This window comes from Egretta garzetta, unplaced genomic scaffold, assembly GCF_000687185.1.
Source record: "Egretta garzetta isolate BGI_Z169 unplaced genomic scaffold, ASM68718v1 scaffold41, whole genome shotgun sequence".
NCBI lineage: Eukaryota > Metazoa > Chordata > Aves > Pelecaniformes > Ardeidae > Egretta > Egretta garzetta.
The window spans coordinates 785,175-802,252 of NW_009258755.1; the positions used below are offsets into that span (position 1 = coordinate 785,175).

Consider the following 17,078-nt stretch of genomic DNA (forward strand, 5'->3'; position numbering starts at 1 on the left):
CCCCACCATCTGGTCAAACAGCTGAGGGAACGCAGACAACCATGTGGGGGGGCCCATGTTTCTCTCTTGGGAAATATTTGCCTTACTGAATTATGCAATGGTTACCAGTTTCTAGCTTATTACAGTACGATTTTAAAAAAACCATCAAAATACTTTTTAGATAACCTGAGTTTGTTCTTATGTAGGAAAATAAAGATGGCACTTACTTGAGGACCAGGCTGACCCTGAAATACAAGAAAAAGATAAGGTTATGGAAAGATATGACAAGAATTAACTCCTTAAACAGTAGCAAATAGTTACAGTACTCTCTAATAAGGAGATAACAAAAAATCCAGTAACCATACTGAAGTCAGATTCTGGACTCTTAAGTCTGTATTGAATTTGAATGTTTTAATTCAAATTGATGAACTTTCTTGCGATTACCTGATTCCAGAAATAAATTACAATAACTCGTCATTGAACATGCATTTGAGAAACTTCATTCTTTAGATAGTCAGAACAATACAATTTAGAAATGACAGAAAAGACCTAATTTAATCATTCTCAAGTGAGAAAGAATCCACAGATGCTGAGCTGATTTAGAAGCAGCCACTGCGTGCTTTGTCTCTATTATGGCTCACCCCCATGTTTCAAGGAGGTGCTAATTACTGCCTATTGAACTAAGTTTAAAAATTGGAGGAACCCATTGCTGGGCAAACAAGTCTTTTTTGCCATTGCTGCAAGCACCACAGTTTCAAGCAAATATAAACCAATATTTAAACCGGCAAGTCAGCAGTAGCTGAGCTCATCAGCCAGCCCAAGGTGTAGCTGACCCATTTCCTCTCCCTTATTAATCATCACCATTGGACCACCCGTGGCCAAACGGAGAGGCACCCTCTGCACACTGAGGAGGTGTACGTAACTCTTGCTGCAAGCCCTTACAGAGCAGACCTCCTATCACTAAGGTCCCTAGCCTAGGAAAGCCAGTGAAAGTCATCAGTTATTTTACCCCACAAATTATTTGCATGAAGCAGAATTAGATTACAAAACAGTATAGTAGCTGTGACTATGAACTACAACCACACAGACAATCAGCTCACACTGTAAGACAGAGACAAATATTTATGTAGTTCTCCCTGCAAAGAGAGAATTTCTTAAACTCCTAGAGCTAGCTTAGCTTCCAGTATTTTATGACACTTCAATATTATTTCAGTTGGATTGAAACTACATTTCCTTTTGTAGAAAGAAACTGAGCATAGAGACTTCTTATAAGTTATAAAACCTCTTCGCTTTAGCTAGAAGGTACTCCTACACAGAGTTCAAACTTTTCCATTTAAGCATCAGGAAACACTTTTTTTCTCTGTGAGGGTGACCAAGCACTGACACAGGTTGCCCAGGGAGACTGTGGAGTCTCCATCCTTGGAGATATTGAAGAGCCACCTGAACATGATCCTGAGCAACCTGCTCTAGATGGCTCTGCTTGAGCAGAGAGGTTGGATCAGATGACCTGCAGAGGTCCCTTCCAGCTTCAATCATTTTGTGATTCTGTATGATTTTTTGGGGGTAGGGAGGGGGGACACACGACACACATGTCAACTGGGCACTATTATCTGCAAGAAAAGCAGCTGAAGAAAAATGGTTTTTTTAGTAACTAATAAGATTTTTGTGTTAAATTAAAAAGCAGAAAAACATATTTTAATTCACATGCAAATTTTTAAAGGGTTTTTTTTTAATATAACAAAAATCAGAAATAAAGTTACAGAGGAATCATGGTAAAATACAGAATTATTATGGCTATCTAATCCTTACATTGAAGGCAGCCTAAAGCATTCCTTGTAGATGCTGCAGTTTTGTACTAGTTCCTTACAACAACTCTGCACTATAGAAGTTTTCAGTAAAAAAAAAAAAAAAATTAAATATATACTGGCTGAGGTTTGCCAGTTCTAATATGATGTAAAATTTTCTGAACTGCTCAGTTCTATGAACCTGCACATCACATTGGGTTAATGAATACGATTGGGACTCCTCAGCTCTCAGCCTTTACCTCAATCTTCCCATCACAGCAGGTTTTAAGATATTGTATGCTATATCTGAACCTAAGATCATCAGGAATTGCTTACTGATGCAGTTTTGGACAGCCTGTATAATACATTTGTATAAATTAAGTAAACTGAGACTAAGCAAACTTTTATATACTAACTCATAATATGTTTGCTTCACAAGTATATCTAAAGTTGCAATACATTTTGAACAAATCACTAGACTGTCTCCAAGATATACATATTAAAAAAACCCTTAAAGTCTGAAATCACCAAAATGTTTCAATAAAGTATTGATTTAAAGCAGTAGAAAGCAAATAAAGAGAATATATATACATAAACAAAAAATATTTGAAAACTGATGCTTTTTTCTTCAATCTAATTTACACATACTGGCTACTAAGTGTCCACATGCTATATGTATGGTATGAGGGACATATACACATAACACAAACATACCCTGAACTGAATGCCAGGGGCAGAATCATGCTGCCGTGAAAGTGTTTCCTACTCTCAATCTCCACAGCGTTACCAGTTTGCCTTCCTGTAATTGTGCATTTGTAATTACTCTTTTATCAGTTCTGCAATACGGAGAGAGGAAAGCTGGAAACTGAATTTTTATAGGACAATTGTTTTTCATGGTGACACAGAACTCTATGAGATAGTGGGGAATGTAATAGTTGCGTTTCTCTTAGTTTATATATGCTGTCAATATTGCAATTATCCTGCACTTAACTGTAAATGCAGATGCTGAATACAGAAGTATTCATAGCAGGATTTTTTTATCCTGTTGGCTATGAGGTCCTTGAACACGGAAGGAACTTTGCATTAGTGAAGGTAATTATCTTCTGTTTTTTTCAGTTGTTCCCAATCCTTCAGTATTTTTAAATACTCTTAGGTACCAGCTACTGCAGTTACAGTATGATTTCCCTTCTCACTAACGCTCCAGTAAGTGACACTAACCAGAGGATGCAGCAAGTACTGTATTATGGACCTCTTCAGCTCCGCTTACAAAGGGACAGGTAGAAAGAGGCATCCCGATACTGACCTTGTTGATTGTAAAGGGTCATTGTCACACAACAACCATTCAAAGTGGGAGACAAAAAAGGGGCTGTTCATTTTGCCTTCTCTCATTTTTGGGTGTTGTGAAAGGATCAGGAATAAAGCTCTATGAGTTACTTTTGTGTTCATTAAAAAACCCTCTAACATGAATACAATCTGATATTATAACTCATTTGAGCAAGCTCAATCTCAATTAATATGCTTGTGTTCCCCAAAGGGTTCCAGGATTGCTGAAATCACTCTGCGTAAATTGTTCCCAATGGCATATTACTCATGGATTAAAATGCTTTAGCTGGAAGTACTTCTCTAAATTTTAGATAAAAAACAGGGTGAAAACACTCTTCAGGACTGAAAATTCAGCATTACTCTGATTTTCTTCTAATGAACATGTCTTTATTCAAATGTGTTATATACCCTAAAATTGATTCATTGATTGTAGCTATGAACTGGCTGCTGTTCTTTGCACACATTTACAGATCAGTCCCAACACCAATAACTGATCAGGTGTATTTTAGTGGCTGCTGCTCTGAACGTCTGGATCATTGCTCAGGTACTTCATTACCCACTACTGATTGCTGCTTTTTTTTTTTTTTTTTTTAAATCTGCATGATACAGTGGGTATAGCTACATAATATATCATGGTTTCAGCAAAATCTTCAGAACAATTTTTCTCTTCTATATTCCTATTTACTGACTTAATATGTTATTTTGCAGGAAAGAAAGGGGTTAAGTTTGGCAGCCTGTTCTAATTATAATGATGGAAGGTCTTCTATGGTTGATAATTAATCCCTTCCTAGCAATTCAACCTACTATTAGCTGCTGATATGTAAATAATACTAAAAGCAAAAGAAAAGATATATAGTGTAGCCAGGTCTAGCTGAAGTCAACAGGTAAGCTATCAATCTGCTGAAAGAGGAGATTAAAGAAAAAGCATATTGACTGGAGGCTGCGAACATTGCAGAAAAGCTACTTAACAGTAGAAAGAGACATCAAGGAGCACAGGAAAAAGTCCAGGGAAAAGAAAATGGAAGTTGACACTGCAACTTAGCAAGCTGAGCTTGCAGAGGAAACGGGGCTTGTAGCAAATGAAAGGACAGAAAAGAGAAGATGTATTCAGGGTATCAGAGAAAAGGGCTGTCTGGAAAAGGAAAAAGAGACAGGGAGGAAAAACAATAGCATGAGAAAGTGCAGAAACTGGATTTTCATAGCTTTGCATGATTTTAATCTTTAAAGAGCTGGGAACATAAACTTCCAGGCTCATACAACCAAATATATGGATAAACAAATACATATACAAACACAAATATACTTACAAATGCATTGTATAAAACTGAAGGCTATTTCTAACTTAATTCAAGTAGCACCTCCCTAAAGAATATCTGGGATAGCATACAAATGCATTTAAAATTAGACTTGGGGCTGTTCGGATCTAATCAGCCAACAAAATGCAGGCAGAGAAATTAAAACACAAAAATGAAGAACCCATGGAAAAAGGAAATCAGGAAGAGCCACAGATACGTGGTCAGAAATAATATCCCGCTGTGTGAAGGGCACCACCAAACTACCCTTGTGGGGCATTTTTTGGACAGAGCACCCAAGTAGGAACATCTGTCTTCCAACCTAATCCAGATCGAAGATGACAAGGCAACGGGAGTAGCACGGCTGACCTCCATTTCCTTGGACAGACACAGGGCTGAAGTGGCTTTTCGGCACTCTGTTACAATCTGTGCTACTGAGCTTGGAATAAGTTATGCCAAAGGAAGCCAATATGTGATTAATATACATTTCAGCATGAGCAATTAAAAAAGCAAAGAGGGAATATATGCAAGACCTAAATTACACTGGTTTTGAACAAATCACCTACCAGCTTTCCATCCATACCAATCGGACCCTGGGATAATCAAAAAGTCAAAACAAAATGGAACAGTTAAATCAGAGGAACACTGAAGATGAGAAAAAATATACAGACTTGGGGAATACTGCGGGCTTTAGAAGATGAATAACTCTATGTCAGCAGTTAAATGCAATACCTTAAAGATATTTTGAGAACAAAGGCATAAAAAAGAAAAAACAAAATAAACAGACCTAAACAGAATTAATAAAAACAGCATGGTGGGAAGCAGCCAGGCAATAGCTGATGTTTAACAAAAGACAGGTTCAACACGCAGTGAAGGAATTGTTAGTTTGGCACATCACAGTGGCACAACATAACCAAACATATGAAATAATGCATCTGGCTTGTGTTTTTTTCTTTAAATAACTAAGAAAACAAAATAAGTAGCCTATTTACTGAATGCTTTTGTCACATGGCTGCAAGATGGGAAGAGAAAACACTTAAAAACTCATAACTAATCTGTACTTAAATTAACATTATAACAATGATAGTTAATAAGAAACTTCAGCTCACACAGTTCCCTGGGGTACTAAAGATTTCTGCCTGTGCTTTGGCCAAGAAGTCCTGTGCCTGATCCTGCTTGTTTGTTTTTTTTTTTTACCTTGGAAAACATGGACTTATCCTTGCTGATACTTTACAAGTTACTTCCTTCCTTCAGAGTCCAGAGGTTGATTCCTGTTTTATGGATGAAAATTCTAGAAAGGATTTAACGTGGATGTATACTGTTGCAACTGGTTCTGTATCAACTGCATGTTTAGGTGATCACAGGAGAGAGAAGAGGACTAGAGAAAGTTGGATCAATTTTAAATTTGATGTTTAATTGCTATGTCTTCTGACAAAAGAACAGTCAAGTTACCTTTCATTGACAATGGAATAAGAGTAGGCAGATAAGCTGTCGCTGCCATTGAATTCCTCTTTCAGGCTGAAAATGTGAGCTCTCGGGTCTTTGCCCCATATGAAAGGGATGCTAATTTACACCTGCTGGAGAGAAGCTTTCTCTTAAATGCTAGCACTGCAGCCAGACTTTCCCCCCGGAGCTTTGCAGGCCAAGACTGCCTTCCTTCCCTAGGCATACGGCCCCTTAGGACCGGTTGCTCACGTTGCTTGATTTGGATCACTGTTGCTGAGAAGACAGCAGATAACATATTTGCTGGTTTTACATTGATCCGTTTTATCTTTGCTGCTTTTTGCCCCCTTTTGGAGCACTACTTTGGCTTGCAAGCAAAACTCGAAGTGTAATAGTTGAGTCTAAATCAGGCCTGCAGGGGTCCTGCTGACCCCTTCACCCAGGAGTGCGTATTCCTACCTTCTGCACTAATAGGTACTGTAGTCATATGTTTGTGCCAGTTCAACCAGTTATCAAGGAAGTAATAAACACTATGAAAAAGTGATGCCATATCAGCCTAATGAGTTCCCTAGCTATCTGTCTTCTCCCAGCCTAGATCACGGGCTCTGCCAAAAACTCCAGACATTCTTAGTATGGAAGAGGACATTGGTTGGATGTACGTAGTGTGAAACTCATGATTTTTGGTACATTATTGGCTTCCTAAGAAGCCTGTGCACTGGCCTACTTGTCAGATCCCATACCAAGTTACTGTGTCTGGGCAGCCCTACAGGAATAAACCCCTTTACCTGCCCTTCCCTCCAGCTCTAACTGTGGCTCCCTGTCACACCATGGGTAGATGACATGCTGAGAGTGTAAAAGCAGCTCACCAGCATCTTGGTTGTCTGCATGACCACTACCTTTTTTTGTGCTGATGTCCTAGGAAAGTTTGTGACTGTTGGGATGACCTACAATATCTTTCAGATGTTATCTCTGAACAGTTCTCCCCCAGTACCCAATACAGAAAGCAACACTTCCCAGTGCATTAAAAGGACAGCTTTTATTCTTATGCTTCCTCAGCGCCTCTTGATCCCACACATGCAGCACACATACAGCACTTACTCATTTTCTCATAGTTATTTAGCAAATTTCTAAATATGGTACTGTACACAGCAAAAAAACAAGGCAAGTCTGCAAATAAGTAGCTTTCCCAGATTTTTCTAGCACTGTACTACAGGATATTTATCTAGTAATATTTACACACACAGTCTGTTGCAGGTGTAAAAACGAAGGCTAAGCTGAACCCTGCGTTATGAATACATTTACTACTAGAAAGCAAAGTACAGATATTACCAGTTAAAACACTCACCAGTAAGGTCACGGTAAGTATATAAAGATCCCCAGAGGGCTGTGTGGGCCAACAGCTAAATTTAACTGTTTGGTCTGCTGCAAGCTTAGCCCAAAAGATTTAATTTTTCTTATGATGAATGAATACAGAAGAGAATGATACAAGTATTTGTAGAAGGAAAATCCATTACAGGGTCAAACTGTTGGGTTAGAGGGACCAGCCAACAGCCCCTGCAGCTGTAGCAGTGGTTGCAGTTTGCATATAGGCAATGTTTTCAGGGAATGTTTCTTTATCGTAGAAAAAAAAATTCCATTTGTGTTCCCTTACAATGATAAGCTTTTTAACTATTGTTAAATTTTTGCCTGCTCTTTATGCATGCTACGTAGCTTGTGCACTTGAATCAAAGGACTATGTGTAACCTCTTGAAGAGCATCAGTAAAGAAGAATCAGGAATTCCCAGTAGGCTGAAAAGAAGCACCTGCTCACAACTGAAAATAATAGGAATTTCCCCCGTGATTCCGTTTTTATCAGGACTATTTGGTCTGAAGTCCAGGAAAGTCTTCTGGGATTTGCTTTATAGAATAGGAGAAGAAAGAGAAATTTGCTTGAGACATACTGTCCTATAGGAGAAAAAAAAAAATCTCTGAATAAATCATTACTGTGAAAATGAATAATATTCTTTCACTACAAAAATACTAATTCTTTAACAGCAAAACATCGTAATTTCCTTCTTTCCTCAATTACTTCTTTCCAACATTAGAAACAGAGATCTGGTAACAGATGATAGGACGAGGGGGAATGGTTTGAAGCTGTGCCAGGGCAGGTTTAGGCTAGACATTAGGAAAAATTTCTTCACTGAAAGGGTTGTCATGCTCTGGAACGGGCTGCCCAGGGGGGTGGTAGAGTCCTCATCACTGGAGGTATTTAAAAGAAGGATAGATGAGGTGCTTAGGGACATGGTTTAGTGGTGGGATGGCAGGGTTAGGTTAAAGGTTGGACTCGATCATCTCAAAGGTCTTTTCCAACCAAAGTGATTCTATGAAAACACTTTTCAAAAATGGAAACAATCAGAATTTCCACAACTGGTACAGGCTGGGTAAGAAAGATGAGCTGAAATAGTATACAAGGCTTGAGGATGCACTGATGAAAGTCCTACGTGTGACAGTATTTACTGAAATTCCTTATATGATTACACCAGAAGTCTCACGTAATACTCAAAGACATTTTCATTTGTTCTGAAAGAAAGACTTCAAGCTTTGACTTAAATTTGATTGTCTCTATAGAGTTCAGAGCACTCTAGAGTTCAAACTATTTTCTGCTTTCTTCTCTAAGTAGCTGCTACTACAGATTAGCATGTAATTTTTGTGAAGTACCAAATATTTCCAGAACACAATCGCTGCAAAACATTTTAGAAAACTAAAGAAAATGCAGCATGAGAGAGAGTAGGTTTATACATCAGGCAGGTACACTGGCTATTTGTTCACTTACTGTAGATCCTAGAGATGGTACTGAAATTATTTCTTCTGGACTATGCATTTCCTTTCTAGGTTCTGACTACCATTTTTAAATGTATGCTATTACCGGATATTTATTTACAGTATTACATAGACTTTTTTCCAAGATCCTCAAAAGCAAAGATGTTTGTACAGAAGAGGTTTTTTTTTTTCCAAATAATACCCAACTATTTACTTAGCACTACCTACCTATCTAATAACCCTAATAGGGACAGAGATAACACATGGGAGGAAGGGGAATATGAGTGCCATTTAAGTCTGATTTTGTGAAATGTAGCTTCCACTCCTCAAGAATACTGTAAATATAATGTTTCTCAAAGAAAGGTATTTTTAGCCAGATTCTGAATGCTCTCCGAATCAGTTCTCTTCCATTGAAGCAGTACCTTTTACATATGGGTTACTCTCAAGGTAAATATTTTAAGGGTTTTAGGGGTTACTGTTAGAAATTGAATATATAAGCAAAAGCATCAGAAACCTTTAGTGTTCCCATCAAAAAGATAGCCAGTACTATTACTTTAGACAGCTTTAATGCAATATTCATTTCTTAAAACAAGTCTGAGCGAGAAGTGACGATAAGAAAAGATATCACCTCTACGTGATAAAAGAATCTTCCAAGGGAAGGAAAAGAGGAAGATATGGATTATCTTCTCACTCTTAACTTCTCCACTCATCTTCAGTGATCCTTTTCATTTAGGGAATACTCATCAGAAGACTGAGTTGTGAACCAGGAGATAATGTAATAAACAAAAAACAGACATAATTTCTTCTTTATAAACTGCAGACCACCCTCTAATCTAAAGGAAGTTTGTTTTTGTTTTTGTTTTTAAATAAAATGGATCGGCATATTTTAACAGTGTATAACTTTGGTAGCTTTATATTCAATGGTACTATGCAGATAAATGTATTTGTTGCAAACATGTTCTCTGTGGAAAGAATGAGGAAAAATTTTGACATTGCAAATTATTGCAATTCTGGTTTTGTGTATAAATAAATTACAAGCAGGCCAATTATCATCTCCAAACATGTAATGATTTCTCAAACTTTGATGAGTCATTGTTTTTCCTGATTATTTGGTGTGAAATCAAGAATTTTAGAAAAAAATTTCTCTCCCAATGCAGAACATAGGTGTCTGAAATGCTCTGCATGCACAAAATTAATACAGAAGCACCTGCATCTTCGAGAGAAAGACATGAATACAGAAAACGGAACAGAGCCCCAGTAACACCATGCCAGACTGTGTTTCAGTTTACTGGAACTTATTTCATGGCACAAATAACTGGCTGAGGTTATTTCAACATTTCTGGTGGCCACTGTTGGCCCAACAAATAAAGTCAGTGAGACCTAACAATGCCATAGCTAAAGCTGGCAGCATACAAGTGTTTTCTGGACTCAGTTTGTAGTGCATTGAATTAAAAGTGAGGTGTCAAAAAAAAAAAAAAAAAAAAAAAAAAAATCATGTGAAAATATCCCTCAGTCACTTTTAAAAAATCTTTTACATCCCACATCTGGCAGTTTTAAGATATACTAATTCAGACGATCACAGCAGCATTTCAGAATTCAGAAACTCTTATCTGATTAAATCACGTGACTAAATTATTCCACATTTCTAAACAATTGTTTAGAAATCAGTAAGCTCGGTTGTCAAATTGTTACTTGCAGCTGCCTGAAATCTCTTATGTCAATGCACATACAACAGGAGATTCGGAAGAAAGCAGGAATCTAACTTTACAGCAGCTGTATGAGCTGCATGCCAATTACTATGCCAGACTGAGTTTAGAAACACCTATCCAGGGGGCAAAAAAAAAAAAAAAAAAAAAAGAAAATCTGTCTCAAACAGTGAGTTTGCAGATCATCCCCACTAAATTCAGGGAAGGTGAAAGATGATGCATTGCCTTTTCAGTTCAAGATTAATAGAAGTTAAAAAAACCCACAACTGTCAGGTTTCCTCATCATGATACCATTTAAATGATCTATCTCCATGTCTCTCTTTTTCTCTCCTTTAGTTAATTACAGGTTTATCAAGGCTGACTTTAATTAGATGTAATATAGTATTCCTAGCAAGCTTGATGAGATTTCTTTTTAGTGAAGTTTTAGTTTAGCGCTTACGTGGGCAATGAGTACGATAAGCTTGTCAGCTTGGCTAAATTTCTCCTACTGATGAAGCATTATTGGTTCTTTTTCAATGACTGGAAGTGATTACTGTTAAGAGCGATGTGAAGCGAACAGCCCAGGTACAGAAGTCACTTGTTCCAAACCTGGGAGAAAAAAAATGCACTAAACCAACCTGAAACAACTCCAAATAATTCAGATCATTTGGGCTGGGGAAAACTTTACAATGAAAACGAATGAACTACAAGAATACAAGAAAGATGAGCCTGCCATCTAACACCCCTTTACCACAGAAAGCAAAATTACTGACAGAGACAAATGAAGCACTGCAAGGCTCTTTCAAAGAGGTCCATTTCAGAATTTCCTGAATTCTTCCCTCAAGCAGTTCATATTAGCTACTACCTGAGATATAAAACTCAGCTAGATGGATCATCACCTGGAGACTGCAAAGTAAGTAGAAATGTTTTCCAAGGTAGGGATTTAGAGTTTTATATGATTTTTTTTTCAACAACAACAAAATTCACAGCACTGTTAGGCTGCTTGATCTTCTTGACCAGCAGCTTATGGGTCCCGCCTGAACTGCTAGAACCTTTATCTCATTCAGCCTTCAGAAACAACATCTTGCTTCTCCTAGATTCATTCAAAACACTGATGCAAAATTAATCATTCAAGATTTGATCTATGACCCCTCCCCAATACACCACACTGTTTTTATTTCAATGGAAAACCTACATTCACCTAAGGAAAAAAAAAAAAAAAAAGAAGAAAGAAAGAAAGAAAAAAGTGCATTCTTAAGTCCTTGATAGCCTCATCCTGTAATTCAAGTAATCTCTCCTTTGGTTGCAAGCCATGTATTAACTCTCTCATCAAAAACTCCTACAAAATTGCCTTTATCAAGCCAACAAGGATCTCAAAGCATATCCTGGAAGCATAGAAGAGACTCAGAATCAAAGTCCTGATAAAACCTGGAGAATGAAGAATAGCAGCACCATGATTAAGGCTCCAGACTACACCTCCGTCAGCAAGAAAAGCTACACCATGCCTAGACTAAAGCTCTCCATGTTGAGACTTCAGTTCATGAGCATAAAGGTAATCAGAATTTATTCCAATTTATATTTTAAACCACCTGTCAAGCGTAGTGCCTTCAGTACAGAGAAATACACAGCATGCGCATGTAAAGCAATAAGCCAATGCTAATAGTAAGATGCCAAGCAGAACTGGCAGGAATCTGATACATATTTTGATCTTCTTGTTACGGAAAAGAAAATGTTTGCATTTTTTCATACTTTTCAGTTTCTTTGAATTTCAAGAAATAAAAAGACATGTGACCTGAAGCGATGAATTTCATGAAGTGGCTCTAGTGTCCATATTAGCCTAAATTAGATGATGGAAATCATCAATAAGGGAACAAGATGGGAAATGAGGGACAGTTTTAAAGATTCCAAAATAAAACAGAAATGCCAGGTACGGTATCCAAAACTTTTCCTCGGAGCAACATCATTCTAGATTACGAGACTCCTAGCTGGGAGCCCTACATGCAGTCTGAATACTCTAATAGCTCCTTTGCAATTATAAGATAAACTGGTTATGTCTAGAAGTAAGCAATTTGGAGAAAGAAAAATTGTTTGGAGTTTGGCTATTCAGAGAGTGGCTGAACTACAAAAAAAGTGCTGCATATGGTAACAATAAGGGAGTACAAAGAGTTCTACGCAAGAAAAATTATAGTCACAGCTTTTCAAAAGCATATTTCACAGCTGAAAAATAATTGCAGAGATACTTTTTATTTTTATAGTTTATGCAGGAAAACTGACAGGCAGTTTCTTGTGGTGCAGATGCATTTTTGATTATCTGAGCACTGTGACGGCTCTCCCTGCTGAAATATCTCTTTAAAAATCCATGAGAAAGAACTGGGCAGATGTAAGCTGGAACAAACTCTTCTAAAATACTGCAGGCAGACAACCTTCTGTTTAGCATGGCCAACATTGAGCACATCAAAAGTATATAGGAAAAAAGGGCCAAATCTGTGAACCCCAAACTGCAAAGCACCTTTGTTGTCTTCATACATCAGGCTAGCAAGAAGATTATTTCCAGACAGACGTTCATTTTCTCCTTGTAGCCTGTACATCTCATCATCATCTGCAATATTTGTATGGTCATACCTATATGACAAATTACTGCAAAGGGAAACTACTGTTGACCCCAGAAAGGGTAAGAGCAACATAGTAATTCCCCATTCAAGTTACATTAAAGAACGGAGTCGTGTGGACTCTGTTATGGTTTAGTTCATTCTAATTTACCACTGACTAACATTGTTTACTGTAGACTAAAACTCCAAGTATGAAATACCTAAGTGATACTCAGAGGCTTCCTTCAGGAGGAAAAATAAAAAGAAAATTGTAAAATGAACCTGCCTGATCTTGGCGACTCATAAATGGTGCACTGAGTTGAGAAACACTCACATTGTAATTGCCTACTCTTAAAAAAAGAACTGTACTAAAATTGGGATCTTGAGTGCTTACCCCCACATGCTTCATCCATCCATAAAAACAGCCTTGTGAAGGGTTGCAGAACTATGTGTTTCCGTAAAAATACTTCATTATCCTACTGAATTCCAGCATAGCTTAACAAGTACTTGAACATGGGGAGCATACACACAGACCAGAGAGAAATCTCCTACATTCTACCTCAAAATTCTTGTTTCTCCTGAAGAAATTGAAACTCCTGTATCCATAAATAGAAAGCACATGGCTAATTCATCAATGCCAACATCACTGTGTGAATATATTTGATGTGGTTGGTGCCATGTTGATGAGAAAACAATAAACTGTGAAAAATGTCACTTCTCAAAAATTAGCTGGCTAGCATTCAGCGGGAGATAGATTGTTGTAACAGCTGTGGCATGATGACTTTGATGAATTAGATTATTGTTCTCTTGGAATAATTCTGAAGAATCTGTCTCCTCACACCACCATGGAAGTGAATCCATTTGCTCACTGAAGCTCTACTAAAGAACAATCTTCCTTGTTATCTGTGTTTTGATGGCTTTACAGAATATGAAAAAATCCATTTATCTTCTTTCAGTACTTTTTTTTTTTTTGGTTTCTACAAATTGTCTCTTTTCAGGGGGAAGGAGGTCCATTAAGTAAAAGTAAAAATACAGCCTTTTGGTAAATAACAGTATCATAGACAACTAACCTTCAGGCGCCAATTTCTGACCTTACCTCAGTGGAACCATCAGCTTTGGAAGATTAACAAAACTCAAGAGCAGGTAGGTAAATCGATTTTTGCTCCATTAGAATAGAAGAATCTGACTATCATGCTCCTTTTATCTGCCTATAAAAGACCATATTTTGAATGCAGCTCCCAGGGAACTAAGATACAGGTACCATAGAGACACTTCCCTTTTGACTGACAACGAAGGAGATCAATCAGAGTGGATAGATCTCCATAAAAGAGAAGAGAGCACTTACAAAGGTTTTAAAAGAGAACAAAACTAAAAGCCAAGGTACTGAAGTGTTTATAAACAGACACGTTGATAAAAAAAAAAAACCAATCTCTTTTGACTATCATATGGTCAATGAAAGCTTTGTTTGAACAATTCCAGGATAACCAAAATGCCAATGTTCATACCTAGTCCTAGTCAATAAATGCAGTATTTCCATCTGGTATACAGCATATGAAAAAAACCTCGTGCAGATGCACTGCATTAAAACTTAGACTCCAAAACAGGTGCCTTCAGCTACTCACTGCCACATGTGCTCAAATACTGGAATATAAAATTCTGCACAGGCAAACCCATTCAGATACTTCTGTCATGCACCTACCAGATTTAAAAGGTACAAACATACATGCAGCTAGTATAAAGACACTACTGTTGTCTTAAACGCACTATAACCTAAATCATTCATTAAAAGTTGATGGTGCTGCATACAACACTGTCCTCTCCAAAATTATTTGGAAAGTGTAAATTCTCAAAAAGCATAAATCATTATGGAAAAACTATACAAAGCACACTTGAAAAGCTTAATTCATTCCAGGAAATAAAGCAGAATCCAGGGATGCACTACAACCTTTTTCATTCTTTCTTCCCAAAATGTTTCCCCATAGTTTTTAATGATGCACCACCTGTTCTATTTCCCCAATTTAACATGAAAAGAGGGATGTAGAAGGTTGGGAAAGACTTTAAGATCACCAAGTCCAACCGTTAAACTCACGCTCCCAAGTCCACCACTAAACCATGTCCTTAAATACCTCATCTACCCATCTTTCAAATACCTCCAGGGATGGGGACTCAACCACTTCCCTGGGAAGTCCGTTCCAATGCTTAACAACCCTTTCGGTGAAGAAATTTTTCTTAATAACCAATCTAAACCTGCCCTGGCACAGCTTGAGGCCATTTCCCCTCATCCTGTCACCTGTTACCAGGGAAAAGAGACCAACACCCACATCACTACAGCCTCCTCTCAGGCAGTTGCAGAGGGTGATAAAGTCTCCCTTCAGCCTCCTTTTCTCCAGGCTAAACAACCCCAGTAACATACAGCAATGTAGTAGGATGTAGCAATGAAAGAATTTGTATTTTAAGAAAGGATTATTTCTAGTCCCTGAAGAAAAATTTTCACATAAATCTTGCCATGATCAGTACCAAAACTTGGTTTCCAGAAGGAACATCTATTACTGTGACTATGAAAACAAAATCATTAAGCACTTAATAACAAAGATTATAAATCACATAAAGTGCTCAGATAGATATACAGCATCTCTATTTGCAAGTCTATGCTTTTACTAGTTGCATTACTTTAACTGCGGAGCTGAGCGCTACCTCATTTACTGCCCTACTGTCCTGTCCCACTGACCTCAGACCTAATGGTCTTTCAAGCAGAACACTGGACGCTGCAATTTAAACCCAAAGCATAACATTTGGAAGTTCATGACAAGGTTGAAAGTAGCAGGTTAACCCATACACAGGAGTGTGCAGAATGAGGAAGAGGAGCAAGAGGAGAAGTTGCATATCCTTTTTTGTAAGCCCAGGTGTAACTCATGCCTGGAAGATGACAATGAATAGCATATGGATGGGAGATAATGTCTGACATAAGATAACCCTTCTATTTGTGCCAGTATTTTTATAAGAGGTTAATGGGGAAATATAAGAACTTCCTGCTTTTCAATATTTCGCTCAAGAGCAAACATCAAAGGGGTTAAAGAGGGGGGAAAGTGCTGAACCTTACATAAAAAAATAAAGTGTTATCAGAAGTAAGCAGATGCTTGCAAGAATGTAAATGCAACACTGTATTGGCTGCCAAAAGATTTGAGGGACCTAGAAACCATGTTGCTGGGTAAGGAAATGGAGCAAAAGACAGAGGAGGAAGAAAAGAAACTCAGTCAAGAATGAGTCAATACAATAGAACAGCCACAAAGGGGAGAGCCTGGAGCCATATGTTCACCAGCTAGAAGGAATATCTAGAGGGAATTTCGGTTTGCTCATAACTGGCTCGACAGAGACTACTGAGAGGATGGTGGAAGAATCTTGTCATTTTAATGCAGAGCCCAATCAGCAATGCTGCTTCAGACTGCTTCTGCAGGTCTTCATTTTGCTGTAGGTGAAAGAATATATAGGCCCAACTTCCAAACAACTTCTCCTGACAATTCTTTTTCTTTTATGGAAAATTCCATTTATGTATTTTTGAAATTTATGTGCAAAGAAGAATAATTTTTTTTGTGGTTTTTTTTTTTTTTGGTTAGTTGGTTCTTTTGGTTTGTGTTTTTTTTGTTGTTGTTGTTGGGGGGTTTGAGGTTTGGTTTGGTTTTTTTTTTTTTTACATCAGAGAACAAAAGTTCATCTCTACAAAATCTCCCTGTTGAGTTGGTGCCTATTTTCCCCCTCAAGCTATTTAGGAAAAGCTACTGAGATTCGCCATACTCCTACATCTGCTTTTTGAAGCTTGCCTATCTAGAAACAAATTCAGAATTTTTTCTACTTTGATTCTGAAATCCCCTTTTAACTCCAAGTAGAGCCAGTGTCTCATTGCACAGTCAGAAAGAAGTTTTTTCTTCTTCCTTGACAACTGCTGCACAAACAGAAACTCAACCAACAAAGCATTTAAACAAGGAAACAAAAGTTACTGAAATCAGACTGACCTATGGTATAGAACATGGGCTCCCCCCCCCCAGCCAAGAAAACCTGCAAATCCAAGTATTTCATACCTGTGCCTTTCTGAGCCATACTCCAGCAAATCATACACTCCTCTCACCTGTTTTCTAATTTCAGTCAAATTATGCAAGTTAAATTGAAATTTACCAGAGCTGAACTGGT

The 17,078-nt window shown here is 37.7% G+C and overlaps 1 protein-coding gene across 1 annotated transcript in view; it reads right to left on the reverse strand.

The window, feature by feature from the left end:
* Positions 1–17,078, reverse strand: part of COL25A1 (collagen type XXV alpha 1 chain) — a gene marked incomplete at its 5' end in the record, with an annotated part of 325,700 nt that overhangs the window by 127,960 nt on the left and 180,662 nt on the right. Inside the window, one exon of the mRNA XM_035888891.1 lies at positions 207–224. Coding sequence (XP_035744784.1) covers positions 207–224 — 18 coding nt within the window. The remainder of the gene's footprint in view (positions 1–206; positions 225–17,078) is intronic.